The sequence below is a fragment of the Theobroma umbraticum genome, unplaced genomic scaffold, assembly GCF_002168275.2.
Source record: "Theobroma umbraticum cultivar Fairchild unplaced genomic scaffold, ASM216827v3 scaffold_4.1, whole genome shotgun sequence".
In the NCBI taxonomy this organism is placed as follows: domain Eukaryota; kingdom Viridiplantae; phylum Streptophyta; class Magnoliopsida; order Malvales; family Malvaceae; genus Theobroma; species Theobroma umbraticum.
The window spans coordinates 191,920-219,783 of record NW_018397258.1 but is presented as its reverse complement, the minus strand read 5'-3'; the positions used below and the strand labels follow the sequence as shown (position 1 = coordinate 219,783).

Sequence of the window (27,864 nt, the reverse complement as noted above, 5' to 3'; positions counted from 1 at the left end):
CACAAACGAGCCCAAAAGGCTTGAACAAATGGATCCTATTAGTTAGTTTCACCCTTCTAGGCCATTTTACTGAGGCTTTCTTTGGGTTTTAAGGTTTGTGTCATACTTGGCCCAACAAAATTTGTATATCCAATGGAATCTGGAACATCAATCAAGCCTCAGTCCACCAGCGTCGCTTCGGCCGACTGGTTAAGGCGTCAGCCTGCTAAGTACATAGGTTTATCCCGCGAGAGTTGCAATCTCTGAGGTCAGGCAACGCAAGATAATTTTTTCTTTCCATGATACATAGTGCCATCTGCAGTTACCTGCCTGCCCCAGAAATTAATGGTTTCTTCATCCTTTGCCGTCTTCTTCTATATTAATTGTTTTGTAAAAAATTTCATTTCACTGCCTTCAACAAAGAATAACACTTCATTGAAATGAATAACTGTCAACTTTATGAAAAAAAAAAAAAACCTAACATAATGCATGATGCATGCAGAGTACGTAGCAACCTCTTCTTTTTGCACCAAGGCAAGGATCCAACAATTTCTTTTTGCTATCCATTTGGTTCATTCCCTTCATATATATTAATCTCGTTGAAGAATAAAAAGGAGGCTTGAAGTTTTGATCATGTAGTAACTCTTGGTCGATGTCAGTAGCCAACTGCACTTCTTCAAGGCAAGCCCAAAGCACGTAACTTTGTTGTGTAAACTTTTAGTTAATCCCATGCAAAGAAGAAGCAATTTTGTCTATGTGTATTTAACATATACTACTTGGAAAAGAGAGAGCATTCTCTACTTTGCTTATTATTGAGGTGTTTTTACGTAAAATTTGTGTTACATGCATCCTTCTCAGCTTCCACTAATAACAACCTCCACTTTCAAATTTATTCCCCCTGATTTGTACATGAAATTAAACTACAATCAACAACTATAATCTTAATCTTTATTTTTGACTTTCTATATCTGTATCACTATTCACATTTCTCTTAGAAAAAGGAACGACGATTCTTGCACCAATCCTCCCCCTCTGCGAATTGACTGAAGTGCCTCTTGCTGAAACTGAAATACATACGTACAAGAAATCTCCGGTTGTGCTAATCTCCACTTTTTTCATGTTTATTCCCAGACGTCCAGAATTATGGAAACTCCGGTATATAAATTTTCGAGTCTAAAAGAAGGCGAAAAGGAATTCAAAGGAAAAAAAAAAGGGTACGTAATGAAGAACCAAGAAATTAAGATAAAGAGGAAAAAGAAATGAAGATGGCAAGGAGAAATGCAGCAAACGAGAGGGCTTGAAGTGTAAATTGTGGTGATGGGGAAAAAGAAAAACTGCCCAAAATTTCCTATGTATGGCTTTGGGTAGATTTTGAAAGAGAGAGGCCGAGGCCCTAAGTGTCGGCAGTTATTCAACTTGGAAATCAAGGAAAGGGAAGGAAGAAATATTATCCATCAAGCCCTCTAGATCCCATTCTCCCATTCTTAAGTTTTCTCCTTGCCAATGATGATTTTCTAACCCAAATATGTCCCCTACTTTAAAGCTCTGATCAGTGTTGTTGAAGCAAGTATTATTGTAGTGGTTGTTATTGCTTTTCATATCAATGCTGGCATTGGCAGCATTATTTTCTTCAATGCTTCTACTCTCAAGTGGAGGAAGAGAAAAGTCCCCTTCCAACCCTATTTTATTTGCAGGCTCTAAAACCCCATAATCCCCGTAAAGTCCTTCTCCCATACCACCTTGCGTTAAGCACGCGGGCACATCGAACAAACACGGTGCACCTGTCATGTCGTAACGGTTGTTGAGCAGAGGAAACGGATCAAACTGCTTGCCCGTAACAATTGGTCGCATGGATGTTGATGATGAGGAAGATGAGTCCATGCATAAGGTCATGATGTCATGTTCATGCACAGGGAAAATCCCTCCTACACCATGGTCTCTGGGCTCCGATGAATCACTGTTGTTGGGTGATGAGGATGTGGAGGTGTTGTTTTTCAATCTTTTCTTTAGCGTGGAGTTCCAGAAATTCTTTATTTCATTATCTGTCCTTCCTGGAAGACGAGCCGCGATTTGAGACCACCTGAAACATTTGGAACCAATGAAAAAATAAGACATATATACATCAATATATAAGCTACGTGGTAGCATAAAAATAAATTCAGCAGAGACGTTAAAATGTGTTCCAGTTTTTTTCTTTTCCTTTTCGGATGCATGCTTTGCATGGATGCTTAAGCTCTAAAACTGAAATGATGCATGCATATAATTGTGACCAAAAGAGAAGGGCTTGAAGGAAAAAAGAGGAGAGGAGTGAGATCATGGAGGATTGTTAAGGCCACTCATTTTTCTTGCCTGCTATAAGCTCTTCTTCTGTTAGATTTAGAGCATTTCAAAATAAGCGTGATTGGCTCATTCAGGAAATTAATATGAGTGGGGTACATGGTGGGTGGCCGGAGATTGTCAAATGCAAGGCCACAGAAGAGGATGCCTTTGGTATTAATGAGTATTGAATTTTTCTGAAGTTCTAGATTACATGTCCCGAGCCAAGTAGAAGCAATAATCAAATCAAATTATATCTGTAATGAGAGGACAATTGCTGGAAGCATTGTTCAAGAAGAGAATTAGAAACTTTAAAACGAACAAAGCTTGAACCAGAAAAGAATAAATTCTTATGACTGGGTTCAAATCCAGCCTGAATTCAATAGATCAGAAGCACCATATTCAAGTTATAATTTATAAGATTGAGCAGCCGTTAACTTGCTTAGCATAGCCAGACCAAGGATAATATAGTTACAAATGGAACTAAATACTTCTGAATAATGCAAATTCCACATTGTTAAGAGAGTTTAAACTGAGGGTGTTTCACAATGTAGTATATGATATTGGCATTTGCACATTAACAATATCACGAGTTTCTTTCGCTTCTAAGCGTTGAACATGTGTGCAAAAGGATAAAAAAGTAGATTTTATCATTCACTATATGTTATGACATGATCTCTCTATTGGACTCCAAATAAGCACTAGGTAAATGCCAGGAAGAAAAGATTATAGTACACTTACGGTTTGCAATTATATGACTGTAATTTCAATAATTTTTCTTCTTGATTGAGCCATAGAAGAGAGATAGAAATAAAAATCGAACCTGTTGCCGAGGATGGAATGCAAATGTATGATAAGCTCTTCCTCTTGAGGAGAGAAGGCGCCACGCTTAAGATCAGGTCTCAAGTAATTAATCCAACGAAGACGACAACTCTTGCCACACCGTTGGAGACCAGCATTCCTGGCAATGTCACTCCAACAGCCTTGTCCATTGGTTAACATGTACTTCATGAGTTTCTCATCCTCTTCTGGTGACCACAATCCCTTCCTCAGCTTGATCTTGTTATTGTTAACTCTGTCCTTTCCCATATTTTGATCAGGCTTCCTCATTGCTGTTGGGTCTCGATCTGATCTAGTGGAGCCTTTCTCTTTTTAACTGGTTTGATGGAGATAAGAGAAAGCTATATAGGCAAATGATGGCTGTATGAGAGAGAGAGAGAAAGAAGGCTTCATGGGGTGGTAATGGTGATGATGATGGTGATGGTTGTGGGGTTTGCTTTAAAATATGAATATGAATATGTATGAGAGGAATGCATTTGGAGAGAGTGTTTGTTGGTTGATGGGTAGAGTGGAAAACGGATTGGAGGGGGACCTCCTTCGACCCTCACAGGATGAGAGAGAGAGGGATGGTTGGTCGTCTTGTCTTTGACTCTATCTTGTCTTTTTCGATGCATTTTTCTTCACTCACAAGGTAATCATCATATGTGTACAAGACACAAACCTGTTTGCTTCCATTTCACATAATGCTCCTTCGCTCTCTCTCTCTCTCTCTCTCTCTCTCTCAACCCACACGTGTATTTGAAGGATAAGCCTATGCCCTAGAGAGAGAGAGAGAGAAAGAGAGGCCGCAGAGATCAGAGACAGAACACAAAAAATATAGTACGTTTACTATACCTTTTAGGTTCTGGTCTCCCATATATGTTTATCTTTGTTTTCAGATGAGAAACGTGAACAATATTTTGTAGGCTGCAGCATGCGCCCCGGATGGTCTGCACATGAAATCAGGAGCCTAACACGCCTCTCAACTACCAAGGAAAAAGGAAACATGAACCTGGACTTAACTGCTATCTACGCCCCCAGTTACTACCCCCCCCCCCCCCCCCTTCGTTTGGTCAAAAGCATTCTTTTCTCTTAAAGGCATCATTCTGTTAAGAGTAATTCATTAGTAAAAATATTGTGCAACAATATGGAATTAATAGAACATGTAAAGCGTGTGAAATGATTATCAGGCCCTGATTTCATCAAACTGGAAAGATATCACTTCAGCTGAATATCAAAATGCCCTTATTAATCTTGTTGGAAACAGAAGGCACTTCATCTGGAAAATTGGGTAGTTACCTCCCTAAATTAAGAAAAATTATTTTCCCTTGCACTCAAAAAGATATTTCTCAAGTGGTATCACCATTTGCAGATATATTGAAGCGTATGAGAGTTGTTTCTTCATCTTAAACCAGCGCTTAACAATTTTCTTTTATAACTTCATCATTCACGGTAATCTAACTGCATATGACCCATCTATGAGTTACTTACCAGCTGAATATATCCAGCAATTACTGCTAGTTGTGTTTCATATACAGATGATTTTGACAGCGAGTCCCTGAACCAAGGGTTTACTACAAACTACTTGTTTAATTTGTTAATCAGGTTTCACTTGATCAGAGCCAAAAATCAACAACAATCTACATGGGCCATCTCAAGGTATCTTAGATATTACAGGTTAATATGCCCCACAACCTTTCATTGTCTTATTGTCTTGTCAGGTTTATCTTTCTCTCTGAATCCCTTTCCTTACCTAATTCCTCGCCCTGCATGCCAGAGAAATTTTCGTGTATCATACATAAAAAGAAAATCCTGAGAAACTCCGGGTCATTCGTTTCCGCCAAATCCATCTTATATGAGAGTCCTAGTCAAAATCTTCGAGTATACAAGAGCAACATACAGTTATTCATATAATGCTGTATATGTTTTGACAGCGACTGCCACAATACCTGGCAAAAAGTGAGGAAAACTCTCAAGCTACTCAAATGTTTCGAAAGTATTCTCTTTATCAACAGCTGTCCAGGAAAAACCTGTTCCATGCTTTTAAGGCTGTCCCAAGCAACAAACTACTTGGTTAAAAAGACAAGAAAAAACACCTAGCCCCCCGTTTTGCTGTTACACATTAATTGGACTAAGATTATATATATATATATATATATATATATATATATATAGTGCTGTTTAACTTAAAAATCTGTCTAGAAAAATGATTGTACGTACGAAGAAGTAATATCCATTGGTCTAGCAATGCGAGGAAGCTATGGCCTGAAAAATTAAGTGAACAACTAGCTAGAATAAACCGTATAGGGAAAAGAGGAAAGAGTTAGTCAGTATTAGTTTATAAGCTTTGTACAGAGAAGTGGACACCATTGTTCAGTCTCTCAGCTTTTGTTGGTTTAGATTGAGTGGGACACAGGAACAATCAAAAGCATAAGAGCCAAAAGAACAACAGGAATGAGAGACATCCATGAATGAAAGCTGACAACCACGGGTCCGTAGTGGCTCATGCCTTTCTAATACTGATACATCTTCCTCTTCTCTGCTTCATCTCATCCAACTTCCTATATATTCAAAGAAACAAACCATCTTAAGTTCGCTGGAACCCTCCAGCCCGCCCCTCCACAGTTGGACATCGGACTCACCTTCATCAGCTGTCGCAAACCTTATGCAGATGCCTCAATGATGTGTCCTCTGCAAAATGGCCCTACGTATATAATCCTCTTTGATCTCAAATCCTGTTGCTTCTAAATTCCTCTTAGGATTGCACCTTTTCTATATTTGCATCTTTATGGGACCTCAGGCTTCGTCACCGCTTTATATGGTAATTAACTATAGGAGGTTCATGAAAGAACTTTGCAAAAAAATTAATGTGCTAGGCTTCATCAATCAACTTTGCAGCTTGAAGGCTTTCGCTGTGATAAAACAGAGGATAATTTGAAAGTGCTAGTAATCAAGAAAGCATTTAGCTCATAATTAAAACTCACAAAATATTAGGATTGTTTATATATATATATATACACGTGTGCCCGTGTTGTATGCATATAAAAGGAAAATACCACAAGGCGTGGACAAATAGTTACAACTAATTTAGATGAGAGATATTTCAACAATTAAAATAGTGCTTTATTTCTTCTACTTCCTCGTGGCGTATGCTCGGCGCCGGTGGCAGCATTCTGGGAAGGACAAGACAAGGATTGGGAGGAAGATGAATGGAGAAGCAGAGAGCTAGTTAGTGGCAGACTTTTCTATTTTGGAGGAATTGTCGCCACCCCTCTGGTTGTATGGTGTACAAATATGTATTTCTACTAGATCATTAATTTTATCAAGCTGGCCCGCTAGCTTGCTTTTCCAATGGCCTTGTTCGTAGGAAACTATCTCATGCTTACAACTTAATGAGTAGAACAATAAATAATTAAATATGGCAATATACATAATAGAAAAGAGACATTCATCTGTATTCAAAAACAGTAGTTGATGTCCAGGCAAGTAACATTTAAGATGTACCTGAACAAATTATGGTCTTCAAAGGTGAAGTGGCCACAAAAACCCCATACAAAAGGTAGAAAGTTTATCAGTGCCATTCCCAAATATATGCCGAGAAGGTCGCTTTTATTGTGAATGGATGCATTCCATCATATGAAAAGGCAAAGTACAAGAAAACAGAGGCAAACAAGACCAGAATGGTTCTTTGCCCTTCTTGACTAACAAATTGGTGCAGAAGGAACCTAAAAAGGTCAGCTAGGGATAATGACATCTTTCAGAGGGTACCAAAGTTGACAGGCTCGCGCAAGAACCTCTCCATCTGTTGTGCCCTAGTCTTAATGGACATGTCAAACACCTTTTGTGAAAACTCTACCACAAGCCCACCAAGAATACTAGGATCAATCTGGCACAGACGGGAGAAAATTTAGAATTACAGAGTAAAACAAGCAGTAATCTTGAATAATATACATGACAGATGAAACTGCATACCTTCTGTTCCAGCTTCACCTGCTTCCCCTGTCCAATTATTTCCTGCAATGTCTCCTTCAGTTCTTTCTCCTCCTCTGGGGGAAGGGGCTGGTACAGAATGACAACCATCCAGATGAGACAGTGAAGGACAATGAATACGGAATAGGTGTAAAGAAGATTACTTCCAAATTCTTTGAGCCTAAACACTTAGCATCAGCCAAGTAGACACTAGTAAAATATTTGATATCGCAAGCATCAGGTCTTTATGGTATTAGGTTAAAAAAAAAAAAACTTCATAATCACAAAGTATTCAAGAGAAGAACAGTGCCAATATATTAAATAAACCATTGAAACAAAATTTCATGTATCTGCCTAATTGCATTGCAGTGTTAGACTGCATTCTGTTCCTTCAAGGGGATAAAAGAAAGGCTATAGTTGAATTTCAACTTTATATGAACATAAATTTTTCAAAGGATGATAAAAGTAACTTAAAACTTTACAATTACAGAGTAAACTTACAATAACAGTTGTTACAATGGCTTTCACTTCTCCCTTATGAGCCATGGTCAACTCCACAAATCTCTTTGCAATGCTCTCTATGTACCTTAGCCTTCCATTCTCAGCCAATACAACTAGCATAGATAATATAAAAATAAAAAATAAAAAATTAGAGAAGTATTTAATCCTTACACACAACAAATTAGGAGCTATAAATAAAACAGAGATGGTGACAAGAAAAATATGCAAGTAAGTCCAGCAGTACTACAGGCTAACATGCAACAAACAAAGTCCGGGCTAAAAGACATAAAACATGTGATGCATATCATACAAAGAGTACAGACCACCACAACTACGATTTGCAAATTATTGCGGATGGCAAAAATGCTATATTGAAACCCATTGAAGTCAGAAAGAGATTTTATAGACCAAAAAAACCTACAGACTAAGACCAGATCAACAACAGGGAAAAACAATAACAAAAATATAATCATGGGTGAAAGGAAGAAGTGCACCGCATTTAGTCTGTAATGACAATAAGACCATGTTTGGTCTACAACCTTAAGAATGTCCGATAGGTCAAAAATAATTGAAATAGATTACAAGAATTGAAATGAGAGATATTTAAGACATCATTTGGCTAAACCCTAAGAATCGGAAGCTCAATAACGAATCAAGTGAAGCACAGGACCTACAACTTATCCACAACTTCCCAAGCTAAAACTCTCAAATGAAACTTTTAAACAAGTAGCTAGCTAACCACATCCACGAAGATTACTAACTAATCATACAATTCCAAAAATTCTTTTAACCACGCCTTAATCATCCTATGGTTTCATATGTCAATGCTACCATCCTCCATTTCCTGCATCAGTTTAAGATGCAAAAGTAGCTACTCCAGACCATAATTCCGTGAAACTATCAAGCTTGCTAACCACCTTATAATTCACAAGGCATATGTTATACAAAGCAGTAAAATTTCTTCATGCATTCAATCCTTCACATGAACATAACATACCTATGGTCATTGAGAAGAAACCAGAAAAGAAAGCCTTCCACATAGTCTCAATTTCTCATTTCATCACAACCAAGAAAGATTGAACTTCATACAAAAGCCAGCAACAGCTCTAAATAGTTTATATAATTCAAGTAAAACTTGCTCAACAAATTTTCCCGTTTTTCATACCCAAGAAGTTCTTTGTAACATCTGAAAATTCAGCTTGACCACATATTTCATTAATGGCTTTGACTCTTGTCTCTGCAGGTACTGACAAGTCCTTGGTGAATTGAGAAAACGTTGGACTATTCTTTGAAGCCTCAACAAGATTAAGAAGTTCAGACTCAACCTTGTTCAGAGCATTTCCTTTTACTGCTGCAAGGTAAAGTGCAGAGGCATAGTTTCCTGGTCCCCCAAACAAAGCCAGAGGCACCTAAAATGCCATTAAGAACCAACAGAGCAGAATTAAAACACATATATGAAACTAATTTCACAGCCTTACTGCCTCTCTATCCCTGGAAATGTAAAGCACGCACTTCACCTTAGCAACAGGAAGTTTTTTAAGTTAAAAGAAATCCAGATACCTTGACTTTCACTTCCTTTTTGGGGGGCGCAGTTGAATAATTCTTCGACAGCTGAAAGAAACACAATGGAAGAAATTAAGACAGACAGAGAGTCAACAATCAAAATTTAGCTTAAACATTGCACGGTTGTAAAATGAAGAGGAAAGCGAATTAGAAGTTAAAGCCATAAGCTTCGCACAATTCCTAAGCACCCAAATTTTTCTCCTTCTGCAAAAAGAGCTATTTGGATATCTCCACTTTCTCTCATTGCGAATAGATATACACAACACAAATGAAAACAAAAACAGTACCACAAGAAACAAAGGCAAAGCAAACAGTAACAAACTGAACAAAAAAAATATAAAGACAATCACATTTCTAATGGAGATAAACAGATGAGACTGCTTTGTGAAGCGATTATCGTTACCTCGGGGCAAAGTAGGGTTTGGTGAAGATTGGATCTGTTAGCGGAAAGAGAATCGGCTCCCAAAAGCCTGTTAAAGAGAGGGAGACTCGATCTGATGCGCCCTGCCATCGCCATTTCTCACAACAAAACAACCCTAATCCTTGCGTTTGATTTTTCGAAGATCGCTTCCGAAAATAGCGGACGAATCGATTTGATTTTCCTTCTGTCAGGAGAGGGAATTTGAGGGTTGCAGTCGCCTTCTCCTACCTTTGATGTTGCTGGGCTGGGTTTGTGAGGAGGTTATGGGCCGTTCGTCTCATCGAACCCAGAGCAATCTGGGAGGAGCCTGGCTTGGATCAGTCACCAGTGTGGATCCAGGTCAGCCCATTTAGGTACTCTGGCGGTAGGCAGGCCCTCTAGCGTTTTGTTGAGCGTGGGCCCTATCCCTTTCAGCCATTTAAAGAGAGTGGAGACACGTGTGCTCGGCTGCACCACAAATTAGACTCCAAACTTTTGAGTAATCATTATCCGAAATAATTTTTTTGGTCATACTCATGACTCGTTTGCCATCCAAATTAACCACTAGGTGCAATGAAAAAAATAAAATGAAAATTAAATTTTAATATAAAATTTTTTAAAAACTAAATTTTTTGTTTTAATTTTCATAAAAATTTATAAAAAAAAAAGAGAGATGAACTTTTAATCATTCTCATAACTCACCCACTATCCAAAAAACTCTCTAGGTGCAATGAAAAGAAAAGGTATAAAAATTGTATATTAATCAGTTTTATTGAGTGAAAAATTATTTCCATTTTGGAAATGGAAAAAAATGAAGTGGAAGTATGCACATGCATACATAGATCTAGCTTTAATTTCTAAAACATAGTCTTTATAAATAAAGTGAGTAGGTGGTGGCGTTTGAAAGATAAGAAGGGACTTCAAAAAAGCAAAGTGGTTAAAAAAATGAGTAATTGTGACAAATTCAAATTAATTTGTTTTGTTGTCATTTAAAGCTATAATAATAGTCTACATTTTTAGTTCAAAACCTTTGAATTCATAAGTATGACTAAAGTCGAACATAATTTAATTGAATTTAATAATAAAATTGATCCAATGTATGTATGTATGAATGTATGACTATGAATATGGAGTTGATGAATTCTATCTATTTCTACCGAACATGATATCCCTGCCCTTTCACGTGAATTGCATATGCTCAGTACCGGTAGTAATGGGTAATTACAAGTAAAACCGGAAGAAGATAACTGAAAACAGGGGTCAAAGCTCTTAGCCAGGATTGGGAACCCCAATTACATCTCCAAGTCCAACGACCGGTCTCGTACCTAAACAAAGCTGTGCATAACTCCTTATTTCTTCAGATTTCCAGAACTTCCTCTCTTCCTCTTTCTTCCACCTAACCTTAGACAACACCTTTATATCTCCAATCTTCGACATCATCAAGAAGTATTTCGTATCTTCCTTCTGTCCTTCGGCTGTTTCTCAACCAACAAACCCTTCGAAGACTCTGCATCTCCACAACTTCAGAGCCCAAGAAGTTTGAGTTTTTGAGACTTTTTGATTCTGGCTTTTTTGGGTTTGCATAGTTTTGAAATACGAACGTGATGTTGCAGCTGTTCTTCACAATTGCTTTCTCTGCGGCGCCTTTGACTCTGTATGTTCCTCCTATTAGAAGCTTGAATCTCTTTGTAGAGACCATGGAGGATCTGGTAAGGGAGTCGAGGGTTTATACCAACAGGCTCTACCCTCGTGCACGGCTCGTCTGGTCTAGGATCTTGGATTGCATGCTTTGCAACTTGAGGTTAGATTAGATTAGATTGTATAAGCGATCTTAGCTTCAATCATCAGATCTTAATGTACATATATTTGTCTTCTTTTGTTTTTGTTTAACCCTTTGTTTATTTTCTTTTCCCGTGGTGATAACAAGGCAAGGTAGAGAATAAGTCAAAAACATTCTTTTGTGTTTCTTAGTATATCGTTGCGGGATTGAGTTCAACCGTGAGTGGTGAGTGTTGTTTGAAGCTTATGTATACGATCTGTATTCATTACTCTTCTTGTAGTCTCTGTTGAACCTTATGGGGATGGAATCCATGTGAAAAATCAGATCAGGGTTTTTGGACGTGGGAGATCAGCTTGGAAACTTGGTTCTGTTTTTTGACTTTTCTGAACCAGACACACCGTGCCAACTGTACACTGCATTACAGTACTAATGTCAGCAGTAGAACTCAGAACCTCATCAACTTTCATATGTATCAATATATATGTTTGCAGAGTTTGGCGGTTTGTTTCTTGGGTGTTGTTGCTGATTCCTATCCAAGAATTAGATAAACATCATTTGGGAAATTGTCTTTATATTGCTAAACATGGGGGCCAAAAGGAGAAAGAGAGAAAGACAAAAAGATAAAAACGCCCATTGTTTGGCTTATGCCTGCTTTTGTTTCAGGCAATCCATAGCTGCCACTTTCACTCTTCAGGATTACGATACATTTGGCTTTAAACTTAAGGAGGTGCAATTTTTAATCAAACCATATTCTAAAAGCACATGGGAGTTTAACTTTAACACTAATCAATTAATCAAAAGGTCCCCTTTCCTAACAGGCTTGAAGAAACAATCATCACCTTACACTAAGAGGGAGATGAGGAGTATAGCATCTTTATTCACTGAAAATGGATTTTCAGTACAATTATTAAAAAAATGCTTTAATTACATTTTCTTTTATCAAGGATCAATGAATCAAGGAACTAATAACTAAGAGCTGTGAAGCTGACACTTGAATAATCAACGAAGTAAACAGAACATAGAAGTTTTAAGGTATACGGAAAGAATGAAAGAATGTATGTGAGTTTCTTGTTTGATATCGAAGTGTTCACTCAGACAGTGTACAAGGCTTCAGGAACCAAAATACATCCAATGCTCTCGCTTGTCTTCCATCAATAAGATTAGTAGGAACACCTCCGGGTTTGGCTGCTGGATCATCTTTTTTCATCTCCTTGTTTTGCTTCAGTTCTTGAAGGATCCCCCTCTCCTGATGGATGCATGAGTGAATTGTAAATGCTTACCAAAACAAGCAATCTTGTAACGAAACATAATATATAAAGTAAAATTGCCATGTAGGAAGAGACAATTTGAGGATTTGAGAAAGATGCCCTGATGTTGGCGAACAAAAAGAGCAAGTTTCTCAAATTCTCTCTTTCAAGAGACAACTTTCTGTGGTGGAGGACAGAAGACTAAATGGAAAGAAGCTGCAGGTAACAGTTTACATACCATAAGTCTGGATCTGGAAGCCTTAGAAGGGGTGGTCTTCATGGGCGCATGAGGGGCAGAAAAGCACTGAGGGGAGGGTGGATTGGTCCGTATTTGCAGCACCCGTTCTTCTCCTTTGTGCTTTACATTCTCCAAGTTTAGAGAGACGGGAATGTTCTCTGCCTCATCATGTGTTCTGCAAAACATGATAATCAAACTTCAGTACCCTATATAGATTCTAAATCAAATTTAACCAGTTAAAACAGAGAGGGATTAGTCTTACTTCTTCTTCCTTTCTTTTTCCTTTGCACTTCCATTTTCAATTCCTTCAAGTTTCTCTTTACCCAATTCAAGTTGGGGCCTCCTCTCTTTCTCTATCGCGTCCAACTCACCCAACACTTGGCCAGAAACCTCCTTCACTACTGCAGCCTCTTGACTCTTCTTCTCACTCAACTTTTCCTCATTTTCTCTTTCCCTTGCTCTGGTCGTCAATTTCTTCAATTCATTGCAAAAGTCAGTTATATGATTTAGTATATCCCTACCAGCAAACAAATTCCTAGCTGACAAAGTACTTTTCAGCCGCGGCATCTCATCACTTTGGGAGATATCATCTATTGGTTTCTTCTTTTCACTGCTTGACTTCATTGCGGCTTTCAAAGACTTAGCTTGGTGATTTGGAGGAGTTGATAAATTTGGGTTCTGGTTTTCACCATCTTCGTTGAATGTAGGATCAATCTTTGAAAATTTTGAAGATTGACTTTGTCCTCTTCTCTTCAGTTTTGCATCTCTGAAGTACAAGAAACCCCAAAATGGAAATAAGTGAAGTTTGGTGAGAAAAACTGAATCTTGAACATAAACTTGTTGTAATCTAAGGCGTGGATTCAATACCCTTGATTCCATTCTCGAAGTGGAAGGCCTCCACTTCCACCGCCATTAGCTGATCGTGCAAGCTTCAAAAAGGTCAATAAAACAAAGGTGAGACAAAGGGTCCATAACATTAGCATGACAGAGGGTGAAGTCTCTTTTTGTCAGAGGAAAACTGAGGAGAATTCAAGAAGAACAAGAAAAGGAACTAAAACATTGCCCATGCCATAAGAAAAATAATACGTAGCATTGTTTATGTCAAGAAAAGCAAGATCGATCTCATCCCAAGAACTAGTTGTTTCACCAAAAAAACCAAGAAAGAGCAAATCATTATCCCCATAAAATCAATCTCCGGACAAGCAAGAAGAAAGCATGCACTGCTGTATCCTACATTTTACTTGGTGGACCTAAAATGTTTTTGAGGCAAAAAGAAGGGTATGGGAAAGCTGAGATTAAAACCTTTGAAGGTGGAGTCGTTTTAAGGAAATCCTCAGCTGTCTTCGGATGCTTACAATCTGCAATGCCAAGATTAACAGAAAGTAAAAGTGTTACATGAGAACAAAAGGGGAGAGAGGAATTTATGCAATGCATTCATTGAGAGGAGAAAAAAAAAGGTTTTACCAGGTCTGCAGAACCAGGCTTCATCGTCAATGGCGTCTTCAACGGCCAAAAAATCAACCCATTTGGGTGCATTGATGTGCTCATAAACACAGTCCTCAACAAATCTGGAGTCTATTCTCTTCCAATCGATTTTTGCTGGTTCCATAGAGAATTAAAGAGAGAGAAACACTTGGGATTTGAGAGAGTGCTAGAATTAGAGAGAGGAGGAGGCAGAAATGGAGAAAGGGTTCAGGACAGAGAGAGAGGGAAGGACTGAAGGAGGGAGATCTAAGTAACGGTTAGAGAGCAGAGAGACAAAGAGGGAGTGAGCGTTAGTGGGTCTTTTTAGAATTCCATCTGACCGTTGGGGATTTTATAATATTAGTTTACTTGGTCTTCTTTTTCTCTTTGGTCTAAACCTCTTGGCCTTTGTGTTTGTTTTGTCAGGTGGTTGCCTTCCTTTGTTGGATCCCACCACGACAACGTGGAGTATAACTCAAGGGAAAAACTGCTGTTGGGCAAAACAAATCCGAATCCTTGATTTTAACTTTTTAACTCGTTACATGCAACGAAAGAAACCAGCTACAGTCCGATTGTGTTTGTTCAAGGTCGAATTAGGACACGAGCAAACAGAATCCAGCTTTGACCATTGGTCGGATTAGGTGGTGCAACCAACAGCGTCTTTCACTTTCATCCACCCCCTTTCACTCCTTAATAGATGCTTTTGCTGTTAAGGGATTGCGTTGGAGCCATAAACACCGTTTTGACATCACAAAGACAATGCTAAATGGATTCTAAATCATTAGTAATCAACTCTTCATTACTGCATACTGTAACTTCATCCAACCATATTTCTAACTATTGAAACTCAGGTAGTATGGCCTTTTCTTTTACTGAAACAAAATTTATATAAAGAACAAGAAAAATGTCCTTGACAGCTTCACTAGCCCTATGTGTACAGGGAAAAATGGAAAGGAACCGAACGTAGCTAAATGACAAGTATAAAAAGGAAGATGTCCAGCCATGTTACTCTAAAACTAGCTAGTTTCGATGTCTTAATGCCTTGACTCCTCGCCAAATACTTCATTGTTGCAGACCGGGCATATCTAACGAAACACGATTTAGATCAGCAGTATGTCAGAGGCACTAAATCAAAGCCTGTAGATGTTAAAAAATTCTTCCAGCTTTGTAGAAACCATTAACTGACCTTGTTGATACTAAGCCATTTGGTGATGCATTGTGAGTGGTAGACGTGCTTGCATGGCAATTTCATCTGCTGCTCCCCTCTTTTGTACCTCATCTGGCAGATCACACATCTGTTTCACAAGCAAAAGCAAAATGATCACCTGAAGATGTTGAAAAGCTAAGAGGATGAGCATTTAAAATGAGGAAAAGGCCAAATTATCCTAAGAAGAAAGAGGAGGAGGGACCAACATCTAATAGCAGACAAAAGAAAGTTGAAGCATTTAACCGACTAAAACTGCAAATTAGGACTAAAAGGTATCTCCATCAACTCCCTATGAATAAACTAGTGGTAAAGAAGACCGTTAGTGAAAACCAAAAATTTATGAGCAATTGAAAGAAAATCCTGGAGATAGTAGGAAATGGCATGTTTTGACAAAATCTCTACAAAATGAATTCAACTGCGATATTTAACTTGTGGTTTGCTTGCATGTTAAAGGTAATTTTCAGACACTGCAAACGCTACCAGCCAACCAATGATTTCTCCTACAAACCTAAAAAGGTTTGTCTCAGATGTTTTGACAATTGCAATTCAGAGACTCAGCATTAACAAGCATCGCAACAGCTATTGTCCTGTACGCGTACATGTCTCAAACAGGGCATTCATCAGCTACAAAACAGTTCCAGTTGAAACTGTACCTTGTGCCTTTCGCACATATTCCAAGGTAAAAACTAAACTGCTTCGATGTAGTCTAGTATGATGTACAAGACTAGTAGATAAAGCACAAAAGTTGAAAAGGGGAAGGAGGTAATAGAAAGGACTTAAGTCCAAAGATCCATTGCTACCTAGAAGGACCACTTTTCCATCATTTATTGCAACATGTAAGTAGATTACAAACCAGTATTATATAAAACCATAAACAGGAAATGATGGAGGGATAAGTAGGGACCATGAGATATGCTTGTTTTGGGAAAAGTCTCTTCTCTTGCATCTAAAATTCCAAGGTGAAGGATGAGAACAGTGAACATTTAATCTGTTTAAAGTGATTCCCCACAATTTCTGGTGGAAACATATGCAATGCATAGGCATGTCAATTTTGCCTAGAAAATTTGTCAAAAACAAAATTTACCTAGTAAAAAATTTTTCAAAAAAGATAACTTAGTATGAATGCTTGAGACAAAGGCCACGAAAGCAAATAATAAAAGTCTGGAGACACAATGGCAAGTTAACAGCTATAGTTTAATAAAAGCAGGCACTGTCAAACAAAGCACATACAAATAAAAGATTTACCTCTCTCTTTTCATTGAGAAGAAGCTTCCAAACTTGCATTTTGAGGTTGGAAGCAAATCAATAAGCTCCTGGGATAGACCTCGACTTTGGCTTCCAATTGTCTCGCCTAAGTCAAGCAATTCCTGTCATACAAAAATTAAGTATCTAATCAATAACATCTATGCAAGCTTTGACTCAAGTAATTACTGATTCCATAATTGTTCCCACTTCCCATCATAGAACCAATCAAGTGCATAGGCATGTGCAGTCACACTACATGTGATTAATGCCTAATATTCTCTCTTAAATTGAATTGATTTTACAATCACTTGAGGTTTCTTTATGATATTAGGACAAGATCCTATAATTCAGCTTCTTGCCCTGAATTCATTTAATTTGAAAAGGGTATGTATGCAGTCATCTTTTAGAAAGTGCAACCGCGTGTATTTTAAACAATAAAGCACGATTAGCTGCAAAGGCAAACCTCATAGGTCATGTTATCTGGGTCAACATCGTCTTGCCAAACAACCTGTGACAATATAATGCAGATCATCTTTGATCAGTAAATAATATAGATTCCAGGCTTTAATGTTTGCAACCACAGTTAAAACTGTATAATATGCAAAATCGAGAACAAAAAATTTAATCAAAGTTCTTCAAATGTGGATCACAGTTGAGAGAAACAGCCAGTAAAAGAACAATTATATGACAGCTATGGCTCAAAAAGGGAGAATAAATACAGGCGTATTTAGTAAAGTATATAAGCTAATTTCCCCCACATATGTATCCATGGCAGTGAAGCTTGCATTTACACTGCCCACTCTTCAGCATAATAGAAAGTTTCTGTCCACTTATAGAAGGTTTTAAGTACTTCCTATGGCAATAAATTAATAACAAAGATGAAATTTTGATCAAGGCGATTGTTGGACTTCGTTTCATCGTCCGGAAGTTGGCACTTTGTTTGTGATTATACACTGTGGCTTTCAGCTGGGGGTCTGGGTCAGATACATAAGAACAAAACGCACAAGCACATGCAAGAAAAAACTGAGTAACATCTAAAAAAAGAAAGATCATACCTGAGAATTACTATTGCTTTGATGATTTGTAATACCTAGAAAAAGAACAACAAATCTTTAGGGCTAGAAATGTAGGTAAAGGGGGAAAATTGATGAAATATATTGTCGCAGAAATTTATGGAAACAGACTCGCTCAGGAATCCAATAAATCATGAACAGGATAAAGTCTTGTACATCATTTGTAACAAGAGGCTCTTTTGTTTCTTTAAAACAAAACAGTCAATAAACTACGTAGATGCCAGGATAAATTATCTTTTTATAATTCCAACAAGCCAGCAAATATCAGATTGGTAGAACTTTAAACATAAGGACAAAAATAGACATCTAGTTCTAACAAGTATATTGAAACTGTTAAGATCAAAACATATTTTTAACTAACATTCTTCAGGTATGGCATGGATGCCCACAACTGCTTCTCCTCCAGGCTGCATGTCTATTGTTGCAGGCTCTTCAGAGTTCATCGTTGATGGGTAGTCCCAAGTCCTCCTGCTGACATCCATTCTTGGCAAATGATCACTTACTTCATATGGACTGTAAAAGGTACTCTCCAGACCAGAAAATCCAAATTTGTATGCATTCATACTCATTGACCAATATATGTTTTCCTGGACACAGAAAAATTAACTACAATCACATTCATGCAAAAAACTACGACTTGGGACCAAAGGCCAATCCTATTCATAGCCTAACTGTAATTGACTAACATTACTATAGTATAATGCTTAAATAGATATTGTAGTCTGACTAAGTAACGGTATTGTATTATAACTCTAACTAAATAATTTATATAATTAGCTTAACAAAAGGAACAGTGATTGCATAATTAGAAGATAAATACAGTATGCTTCGCTATGTAAATGCTTCCACTTTCGGCCAATTCATAGCAATGTTGTATGTTAGTACATAAATCCATAAGAAACGACAGGGGAAGACAAGTTCATTTTAATATTGGAAACAACTGAAATCCCATCGTCCCCATAAATCCTCAATCATATCAATGTGTAGAATTTTCATACAAAATGTTACTTAAAAAAAGAAAAAAGATACTCTTTCCTCAGGTTAATTTATTAAAAAAGGGCACATAAATGCACCAGTGAGAAAATCCATATCCTCCATTCATGAAAAGCATGGGTCTGACAGCATCACACCTAAGCATTGCCTAAAGCATGAACAACCTAATCAAAAATGAATTCTACAATTTATTGCTGAAATTTTTCCTCTGTTTTCTTTTGCCATTAAACAAGCGATTAAACACGGAAAATACCTGATCCTGCATCGGTACAGTGTGAGTGTAATTTACAGGAACATGTGCAAGACCTTCGAAAAAGTCCATAAAGCTTTCAGTGGCAGTGTAAGGAAAACCCGTGTCAATGTAATGCACCTCCATTTGCCTATTCCCATTCATGTTTAACCTCTACTCCAACTCCACTTGTGTAAGCTGCAATCAAGCACTACATTAATATCATAGAATCAAAGGTTCAAGGTTTTTCCATTTTTTTTCCCTTCCAAAACTTAAAATTATAGAATAACTTAACATAAATATTACTATTTTCTTACTTGAGCAGAGTTTGGATTTCATTTAATATTCGTCCAAGCCAATTTCAGCGGTTCTGCAACAAATGATATCAACAAAAAATGGAATCTGGTTAATGTGACTCCCCTTCCTGAATAATTTCGATGTAATAATCAGCTAAAATTTCAAAATTAGGCACCAAATCGTTGAACTCACAGAAATCAAAGCAGCATGAATCACAGGTCCCGTCATCAAGCTGCAAAAATTTAAGAAAACATCTCACCCAAAAAAATGTATAGCCTCTCTTATTTTCTTGAGTCTGCTGAGCGTCCAAACAAAGTTTAAATCTTCCTCATCTTTTACCTGGCTTGGCAAAATGTTCTTCACATTTTCATACTAAAACTCCAAGCACAATTGAAGGGGGAAGAAATAAGAAGAGAAACAAAGACACCGTCAGCATCAAGATCACTCTAGTAATCAAAAAATGAAGCTACAAATCACAAAAAGAAATATTTTTTTTTTTTGTTGTTAAAAACATAAGCAGAGAGGTTAGAGAGATGTTTTGAGCAAACACTTGAAAGTATTCAAATGAAGACTGTAACTTGCTCCAATGAGTGATTACATTATCAACGTTGACAGCAAAAATTCTGGGCTTTGATTGATAATCAGACTGAAATTACCAACTTTTTTTAAAAAAAAAAGAAGGAAAATTGAGAGAAAGGAAGAAAGAAGTAAGAAGAGAGAAAAGCAGAAGAGACAACGAAGCTTGAGAAGAAGGCTTTGTTTTGTTTGAAGAAAGAGAGAGCGAGCATTGAAAGGTGAAAGCGAAAGCAGGGATGGGATTTCACACTCCCTCTCTCTGTCTCTGTTCGTGGCGCTTTTGTCTTGCGCTTATCGACACGTTTTGACCTTACAAAATGTAATCCTCTACGACGACGTTTCAGTCCTGAATTCTGTTAAACTGAAATTCTGAATTCTGAATTCTGAATTCTGAATCCAACAAATTGTTCACCTAAAAACACTAAAGTTCAATAAAGGTTTGGTCCCCAAACCCCAACGGCAGCAGCCTTAAAGCAGGAGGGCAGAGCAGCCTGGATTTAATGCTGCTGCTACTATTACTGTTTAGTATTTACGACACTTAAAAAAGAATTGATACAGTAAACCAAAACAAAAGAGATGTCCTCTTTTTCTTTTTCTTTTCCTGTGGTTTGTTGAGTGATTTTCAGCAGGCCTAGGCTTTTGCTTCTCTTCAGTCTTCACTATCCATCATGATGCCATGGCTGTGAGCTACCACATGAATGAACTTGGTCCATTTTGGTAGCAAATTGTTGCAACGAATTTAGATGTGTGAGTGTGATGCCAATATCGGTGGTGTGCCAAGGTTAGACCTTGGGTCACTGCTGTTAGGAGCTGAGTGATAATTGTTTAGAACATTCCAAAATCCTTGGATCCTGTTAACTTGTGGAGATAACTGATGTTTGCACATAAATTTCAACCTTCTTTTCTTGGGTAGTTTAGCAAGTTTCGTTAGCTTTGAACGTTGTAAAGATTGGGGTAGTATTGCTACAACGTACCACCGGTTGTCTTATTATTAAAATTGAAGATCAGAGGACCAAACCAGCTGACTCCTTGATGAAAGTGGTTAAGATTGGAAATCTCCCACATTTAAGGAGTCATGGTTAGGTCTGGGGCTTTAGTGAACTTCCCTTCATTCGGGTAGGGTATATTTGGTTTGTTCGTCCCAGACCTATCGGCTCTGCGTCTTCAAGTCATTTTTCCAAGATGACAGACATTTCCCCTAAAACACAGAGATGGGAGTGAAGGAAAAGAAAGAGGTTGTCGCTGGTTTCTAAATGAAGGGAAACCACTTTAGGTCGGTGTTTAATGACTGTGAACGAAACAAGTTGTGAATCTTAATTGGAGACCTGATTGTTGTTTCACCTTGGCATAAAAAGTAAAGCAAGAATTTGCTGGTAATATTCAATGACAAAAGAGAGGAAGATCACTTTAAATTTGGGAGGCGAAGCTACATTGAATTTTGGGCAGAGAAAGATAGCATGCGTCATCAAGTTGTTGGGACAGAAGAAGCCCTGGTTTGCAAGCAAGGAATTCATCGTTTCTCCAATTATCTTGCGCAAGGAGGCTCGGCTACGTAAATAAATCCTTCAAAAGGGTAGTCAAAAATACTAATCAAAGAGCATCTCATACATTCCATCGGGTAAAAAGAAAGAAGAGCATCTGATTCAAGTTGTGCTGGACAGCACAGCAGCAGTTATTCCAAAAGTGATTACTTCTTAGTCAACTTCATTAAAGCAAAGATTAGCTTAATTCCGTCGACTGCCATCGCTTTCAATGCCATGAGATGAAAATGGGGAAGGCCAAAAGTTTTGATGTGGTATTCTAGTAATTTTCTTTCCTTTGATTTTACGCTACCCGTCGAATTTCTATAACAAACAGAAACGAAAGAAGAAAAAGGGAAGCCTGCCTCTCAGTATACATAAGGGTCACACATGAAACTAGTTGCAGCATAATTTATTAACCATTTGCACCCTTAACGATTACGCCTGCTACAGGATTTATAGCCATCTCCATTATGATGGGCGATTGACCCCAAAACACATACTCCGCGAGTAAAGAAACAGAGGCACTGAACGCCTCGTTTCCGGGACAAGGGACCTGCTAGAAAATGGGACGATTGACAACACCACCATAAAAAAATATTATATGCGCTTCAAAATTGCCCATTTTTTTTTTATCACACCATGATACCAATTTCAAACATAATAACTGGGATGACAACAACTAGAAGCACAACAATTAGAACTTCAAATATAAATATATCCCTCAATTCATAAAACCAAAACTCCAACATGGGGCAGTGGCATGGCATTAGCCACCAATCTTATCATGTTTTCTTAAATCAAAACTTCCATCCGAAAATAAGAATCGTTTGGAGAGCAAATCCCCCTAAAACTGAATTATTTAATGAAATTTTGCCGAATTAAATTTCTCGGGAGTCAAGTTTTTCATCACCATCTAATCCTAAACGGAACAAAACGGGAGATATACCCAGAATTAAGCACCACCAGATCCATACTTCTTTCCGAAAACAATGAGCTGCAACTTGTCATATCCAGCAAGCACACCAGCACCAGCAATAGCACGAAGGATGTTTGCTCCAGCACCCTTAAATAGGGACTTGGCACCCTCATTTTTCAAGATCTGAGAAAATGCATCAAGTGAGCTCTTGTATTTGACTGCTTCACCAGAGGTCATCATCATTCTTCTGCGAACAGTGTCAATTGGGTATGATGCAAGCCCAGCACCATTAGTGATGAGCCAACCAAGGGCAAAGCTGGCAAAGAAACTATCCTGCAATACCAGAGGGAAAATAAAAGCAAGATGTCATTACAACATTCCATTATGGAAGTAATATTTACAAGCTCAATGAAGGAAATCAATACCATTTGTCATAGAAAAAATTTAATATACGCCCAGAATGAGAAATATTATACTATTAATTAGTAGCGCAACGACCACAACAACAAAAAGTTTTAAGTCATATCAAATAACTGCAGAGGCAGTTATATAATCAATGACAAAATTAAGGAATGAAAAACCTCTTACATCACATCAGCATTAAACAACATACTAACCTGCATCGACCCAGTCAAAACCACTGGCTTCAGAGAATCATACATTCCAAAGTATAAACCCCGGTAAACAATGATTCCAACACATGAAATATTGAACCCACGGTAAAGCCCAGCAATACCATCAGATTTTAAGGTCTTCTTGTAGACATCAACAAGGCCATTGAATTGCCTCTCTCCCCCCTTCTTTGCAGCCTTTGCGTCATTGGCGAGACGGGTTCGAGCATAATCTAAGGAGTAGACAAAGAGAAGGGAAGATGCACCAGCTGCACCTCCTGATGCCAAGTTCCCAGCAAACCATTTCCAGTAACCATCTCTGTCTTTCTTAAAGTTGAAAAGCCTCTTGAAGTAATCCTTGAACGCAAAGTTCAAGGCCTGTTGCAAAATAATCAAAGCAATATGCATAAGACACGAGAAATAAATATAATAAAACAAAAAAAAAAGTTACAATTGCTAACCTGAGTGGGGAAATAACGAATAACATTGGCAGTGTTTCCTCTCCACAAAGAAGCAAATCCTTCATCTTGAATTGTTCGCTTAAAACAATCACCAATACCCTTGTATGGTTCAGCAAGCCTACCAGTTTTGATCATCTCATCCTGGTTCTGAATCAAAAGCTTAACACGCTCAATTGGAGCAGCTGCCGTTTTAGATACAGCAGCAGAAACTCCACCCATCAGGAAATCGATAGCAAAGCTGGAAAAGCCTTTCTCTGCAGGGGCTTGAACACAAACAGCAGTGGCTGTTGATGGAACCATAGACAGGTCACTGGTAGCTCCACAAGCCCGGACAACAGGATACTGCAGTGCAGCATTGGAGTAATTCCCATATGCAACACGTCTTTGGTATAAAGCAGGCCTCCTCAAAGAGCCATCATATCCTTGAAAATCTTGGGAAAGGCTAGAACGAAGCAGCTGGCCTGCTACCTTCTGCATGATGGTTGGGTGTTGAACCTGATCCATTCTGACTTCCCTGCAAGAAAGGGCATGAGAACATGAACATACAAAGAAAATACAATTAAAAAAAAAGGAAGAGAAAAATGTGTTACTAAACGTGGCAAAGTCATCTACAGACATATTATTGATTCAATTCAATTCACTCATTGTCAACAACGACAAGAAAGTCCGGTGTAAGACCACAGATACGAAAATGCTTTAACCAAGAAAAGATATTAAATGAAGCAAAATTCAGCAAATATCATGCAGGAGCACATTGCTTTTCTAGCAAGTATAAGCATAAGCAAAAAGTGCAACAATGTAAAATAAAGGGGATATCCTGTAGTAGCAACATACATTTCAGTATCTTGTACGAACACACCTCAGCAAGAACTCAGAATCTCTAGAGAACAAACTATAAAACCAAATGACAACCAACGACAACTCATTGATACAGGAACTGAAGCATCAAAACAATTTAAAGCAGAAAACATCTAAAAAACACTTTATGACAACAAAAACTATCAACTGAAATGCAGTGCCAATCAAAATATCCTAAACGGCCCTAGAAATAATTACTTGATCAGGTAGGCATGCATAGATTGCTAAATTACTATAATATACAATATTAATATGTTACAAAATACAAACATCTCAAAATCTTACCGACAACAAATACATAGATACGTATGAATGCAAGTATTTCCCTCTTAGGTGACAAATGTCTGCAGATTTAATTCAATATAACAAATAGAAAAAAAAAAAACATATATGCTGTCGCTTACTATTAAAGTTTGAAAAAGCAGAAACAGTTCCTGATCCGAAGGTATTGAAATGATCTATCTTGAAAGGTCAAACGAAGTGTGCTTATAAGTATCGCAAAGAAACTAACAAGATTAAACTGTTTGAAAACGCAGTTCCAATAAACAAATCAACAGATCTAAAGAATACAACAGTAAGCGAGAGCTGGAAACAAATCTGACATGTTTCCACTCCACACCACCGATTTGCAATCAGAAGCAGTAAATACCAACAGATCTAATAAATCAAGCATAAATTCTACAAAAATAACATGTTGACAATAGATCAGATCAAACGTCAAAGCATTTCATTTCATTTATCACACAAACCAAAAAGTCTGCAGAAAATAAATAGATCTAAAAATATAAAAAACGAATATCTACTTACAGCACTCTATCACTTCAAAAAGAGTATATAGATCTAAGAGAACAGCGATGGATTTAAAAAAAAAAAGGAAACAGCTAAAACAGAGAACATTAGATCTGATATTTCCTTTTTTAGTCTCTGTTCAAGGATATTTTGAGTGGTGCTTACCTTGAGAAGATCCTGATTGGTGCCTGCGATAGATTGTTGGAGGTCTCCGCCTTTCGATCTGCGTCGAAAGGAAGGCGAGAGAAAGAGAGGGAGAGATTTTGTGTGGAGCGGCTAGGCTTTGAAAAGAGCGAAGGTCCCTCCTGCCCTTTTATTGGCTCGATGTGACTAAGATGCCCTACGTGAGTAAGCAACTATTCGTTGCGGTTAGCGGTGCGTTGGATCTGAGCGCTTCGCAGCCCACATGCCTTTATCGTCGCTCCTTTAGTCGACTTTTATCATCCATTGAATGCGTCAAAGTGGGATGCTGCATGCCTGAATCTATCTTTCTTACGACATCGTTTCATTGAAATAACTTTTCTTATTTGGAAATATCATTTCATTCAAAAAAGTTGGGCCTTGACATGCAAGATGGAGTTAATTTCTTGGATTCATGCAAATTAATTATAAAGAAATGGTATTGTCTTAGTAAAACCTTTCCAACTTTTTAATTTTGAAATTGGGAGAAGTTTTAATGTCACTATTTACAACTGATTCATCGCTCAATCATTTGACAAAGGACGCGTAAGAATTGGCAACTCCCGTTTTATTTGAAGTCAACTTGGAAAGGAGAAGTTTTCTCCTTGTACTCTTCCGATTAGATCCTTGATTTGAGTCTAACGCTGTCCAATATTTGATGGAAGCGAAGAACACTTAAAAATAACAATCAATTAGATTGACAGCTTGTATTGGTGTTTTAACTGTAACATATAAATATAAAATATTAATAATTATATAAATAAATATAAATATGATATAATTAATTAAATATTTTAAGATCTTATATAAATATATTTTTTAAACATGTAACACAACACGATATGCCTAATATATTTATTAACAAATCAGATTAAATTTTATATGACCAAAATTACTTATAATTCGTTTAAATCTACAACACAATTAGCACAATTAAATTATAATATATATATAATTACAAATGAAATGTACCTTCATCATTCAAATTTAAAACTAATAATAATAAAAATATCTATGATAAAACAATAAAATTTACTAATTGTAACAAACTTTAATACTGAGTATTTGATTTATTAATTAATATATAATTTTTCTTTCAAAAAGAGTAAAGTTCGAATATGTCACGGCCCAATAATTAAGACCAATCTAAGTAGGTCAAGTAGCCCAACAAACAACAACTCAAACAAGTTAGATAATTTAAACAAATTAGACAATCCAGACAGCAGGCTTAACCCACATACTATAATATAATTTAAACTCTTGAATTTGCTAATATATATCTCAATTTGTATGTAGATTTATTAAATTAGATTAAGATTTTTATTTAATTTGAATATTCTCTCATCAAATTAAATCTCTTATTTTATATTATCTAATTCTTATTTTGTAACCTAATAGAGTCATTAGCTTATACATAGGCCTTTTTTCCTCATTTATATCACATCTTAGAGAAATACAAAGCATTGTATTTCTCCAAAGTTCTCTCTTTTTCTTTTACTTCCATGATTTTATAAATTTCAAAGCTTATTTTAATTATATTTTTCTCATTTGTAAGACTATAGTTTTTTTTTCATTATTTTATAAATTTTAAAATTTATTTAAATTTTATTTTCAAAATTTAAAACCCATAAGATTAAACTTAAGTTCCATCACGTAACAAAGTCCTTCTTCCCTCAAATATAAAATAAATATAATAAAATCCACTTACATTGTCAACTATAATAAAATCCACCGCTATTGTAACCAACCACATATAAAAATATTTATATGAAGCTGTAAATGTGGATCATGAGTTATATAAATCTATGATTACATGATTAACTAAATGTGCCTTATACAAAACTTGAATAGATTAAACAGGTTTGACATAAAACTCGATTACCCTAAAGATTTACATTCAAACCCTCTTCACATCTTGCCGAGTTATCGCCTCCTATATAAAATCATTTTGGAAGGCCTTATGTAGCTTTGGGCCCAGTTCAGTTTTGTAACGTTTTACCATTGCATTTTTACACTTCAGCATTTAACTGGAGAGAGGCCCAATCCGAGCTCAAGTTGGCGGCGGAATGGCCGAATTAGCTTCGGGCTCAGGCGTGGCCCATGAATTCCTGATTATAAAGGTCAAGATGAGGCTAAACCCAAAACAGAAGAAGGTGCTGGAAATTGTATGGTGAAAATTCCTGGCTTGAATTTTAACATTTATAAAGAAAGAGGCTAGTTATTTATTTTACTAGTGTCATACGATGATTTTATATACTATACGGTATACAAGGTTAGCAATACTAGTGAAAGTAACAAGTGTGGCAGCTGCCATGTGCCCCTTAAGTTACCTGCTTGTACGAATGGTGGCCTCGAGACGTGCAAAATATCTATGGGCAAAGCCTGGGAAGTGGAAGCATTTTTCCCGTTGAAATAAATTTACTACTTACTAACTATATTTAATGTAATTGATTGAGCAACCTGTAAGAATAACTGTAACACTTGCTATTTATGTCCCCAAATAATTGAATACATTTAATCAATTAATAGTGAAATCGAAAAAGTTTAAAATCTACTCATACTTTAGTGATGTGTCCGTGGAGATGCGGGGGATCGAACCCCGTGCCTCTCGCATGCAAAGCGAGCGCTCT

At 37.1% G+C, this 27,864-nt stretch overlaps 6 protein-coding genes across 10 annotated transcripts; 1 reads left to right on the top strand and 5 right to left on the bottom strand.

The window, feature by feature from the left end:
* Nucleotides 1-783: 783 nt before the first annotated feature.
* On the bottom strand, nt 784-3,446 carry MYB83 (myb domain protein 83). Its single transcript, XM_021424631.1, has 2 exons — nt 3,119-3,446; nt 784-2,059 (listed from the first exon to the last, which is right to left on the bottom strand). The coding sequence occupies exons 1-2, from the start codon at nt 3,403-3,405 to the stop codon at nt 1,387-1,389; spliced, it is 960 nt and encodes a 319-aa protein (XP_021280306.1). The 5' UTR covers nt 3,406-3,446; the 3' UTR covers nt 784-1,386.
* Nucleotides 3,447-6,545: 3,099 nt separating this feature from the next.
* Nucleotides 6,546-9,772, bottom strand: ATP5 (delta subunit of Mt ATP synthase). The gene is made up of 6 exons (XM_021425451.2): nt 9,551-9,772; nt 9,145-9,195; nt 8,750-8,993; nt 7,585-7,697; nt 7,087-7,173; nt 6,546-7,000 (listed from the first exon to the last, which is right to left on the bottom strand). Exons 1-6 carry the CDS (start codon nt 9,662-9,664, stop codon nt 6,872-6,874), a joined length of 738 nt encoding a protein of 245 aa, XP_021281126.1. The 5' UTR covers nt 9,665-9,772; the 3' UTR covers nt 6,546-6,871.
* Nucleotides 9,773-10,999: 1,227 nt separating this feature from the next.
* On the top strand, nt 11,000-11,666 carry LOC110413676 (DIS3-exonuclease-like protein). Its single transcript, XM_021424598.2, has one exon. It carries the CDS (start codon nt 11,152-11,154, stop codon nt 11,356-11,358), a length of 207 nt encoding a protein of 68 aa, XP_021280273.1. The 5' UTR covers nt 11,000-11,151; the 3' UTR covers nt 11,359-11,666.
* A 356-nt stretch (nt 11,667-12,022) lies between these two features.
* Nucleotides 12,023-14,915, bottom strand: LOC110413674 (interferon-activable protein). Its single transcript, XM_021424591.2, has 6 exons — nt 14,277-14,915; nt 14,115-14,170; nt 13,680-13,741; nt 13,075-13,578; nt 12,813-12,987; nt 12,023-12,573 (listed from the first exon to the last, which is right to left on the bottom strand). Exons 1-6 carry the CDS (start codon nt 14,419-14,421, stop codon nt 12,415-12,417), a joined length of 1,101 nt encoding a protein of 366 aa, XP_021280266.1. The 5' UTR covers nt 14,422-14,915; the 3' UTR covers nt 12,023-12,414.
* Nucleotides 14,916-15,043: 128 nt separating this feature from the next.
* Nucleotides 15,044-20,251, bottom strand: BB (RING/U-box superfamily protein). Of its 5 annotated transcripts, none has more exons than XM_021424597.2 (10): nt 19,919-20,251; nt 19,513-19,692; nt 19,341-19,425; nt 19,048-19,221; nt 18,163-18,388; nt 17,784-17,818; nt 17,192-17,236; nt 16,729-16,850; nt 15,463-15,571; nt 15,044-15,361 (listed from the first exon to the last, which is right to left on the bottom strand). In XM_021424597.2, exons 4-10 carry the CDS (start codon nt 19,186-19,188, stop codon nt 15,311-15,313), a joined length of 729 nt encoding a protein of 242 aa, XP_021280272.1. In that variant the 5' UTR covers nt 19,189-19,221; nt 19,341-19,425; nt 19,513-19,692; nt 19,919-20,251; the 3' UTR covers nt 15,044-15,310. The 5 variants fall into 5 exon arrangements, with proteins under 5 accessions (XP_021280272.1, XP_021280270.1, XP_021280269.1 ...); XM_021424595.2 differs by having other exon boundaries at nt 19,341-19,393; nt 19,871-20,247; XM_021424594.2 differs by having other exon boundaries at nt 19,341-19,393; nt 19,513-19,698; nt 19,919-20,247.
* Nucleotides 20,252-22,103: 1,852 nt separating this feature from the next.
* LOC110413997 (ADP/ATP translocase 1, mitochondrial) lies at nt 22,104-25,378 on the bottom strand. The gene is made up of 4 exons (XM_021425048.2): nt 25,220-25,378; nt 23,408-23,921; nt 22,953-23,324; nt 22,104-22,668 (listed from the first exon to the last, which is right to left on the bottom strand). The coding sequence occupies exons 2-4, from the start codon at nt 23,909-23,911 to the stop codon at nt 22,372-22,374; spliced, it is 1,173 nt and encodes a 390-aa protein (XP_021280723.1). The 5' UTR covers nt 23,912-23,921; nt 25,220-25,378; the 3' UTR covers nt 22,104-22,371.
* Nucleotides 25,379-27,864: the final 2,486 nt, after the last annotated feature.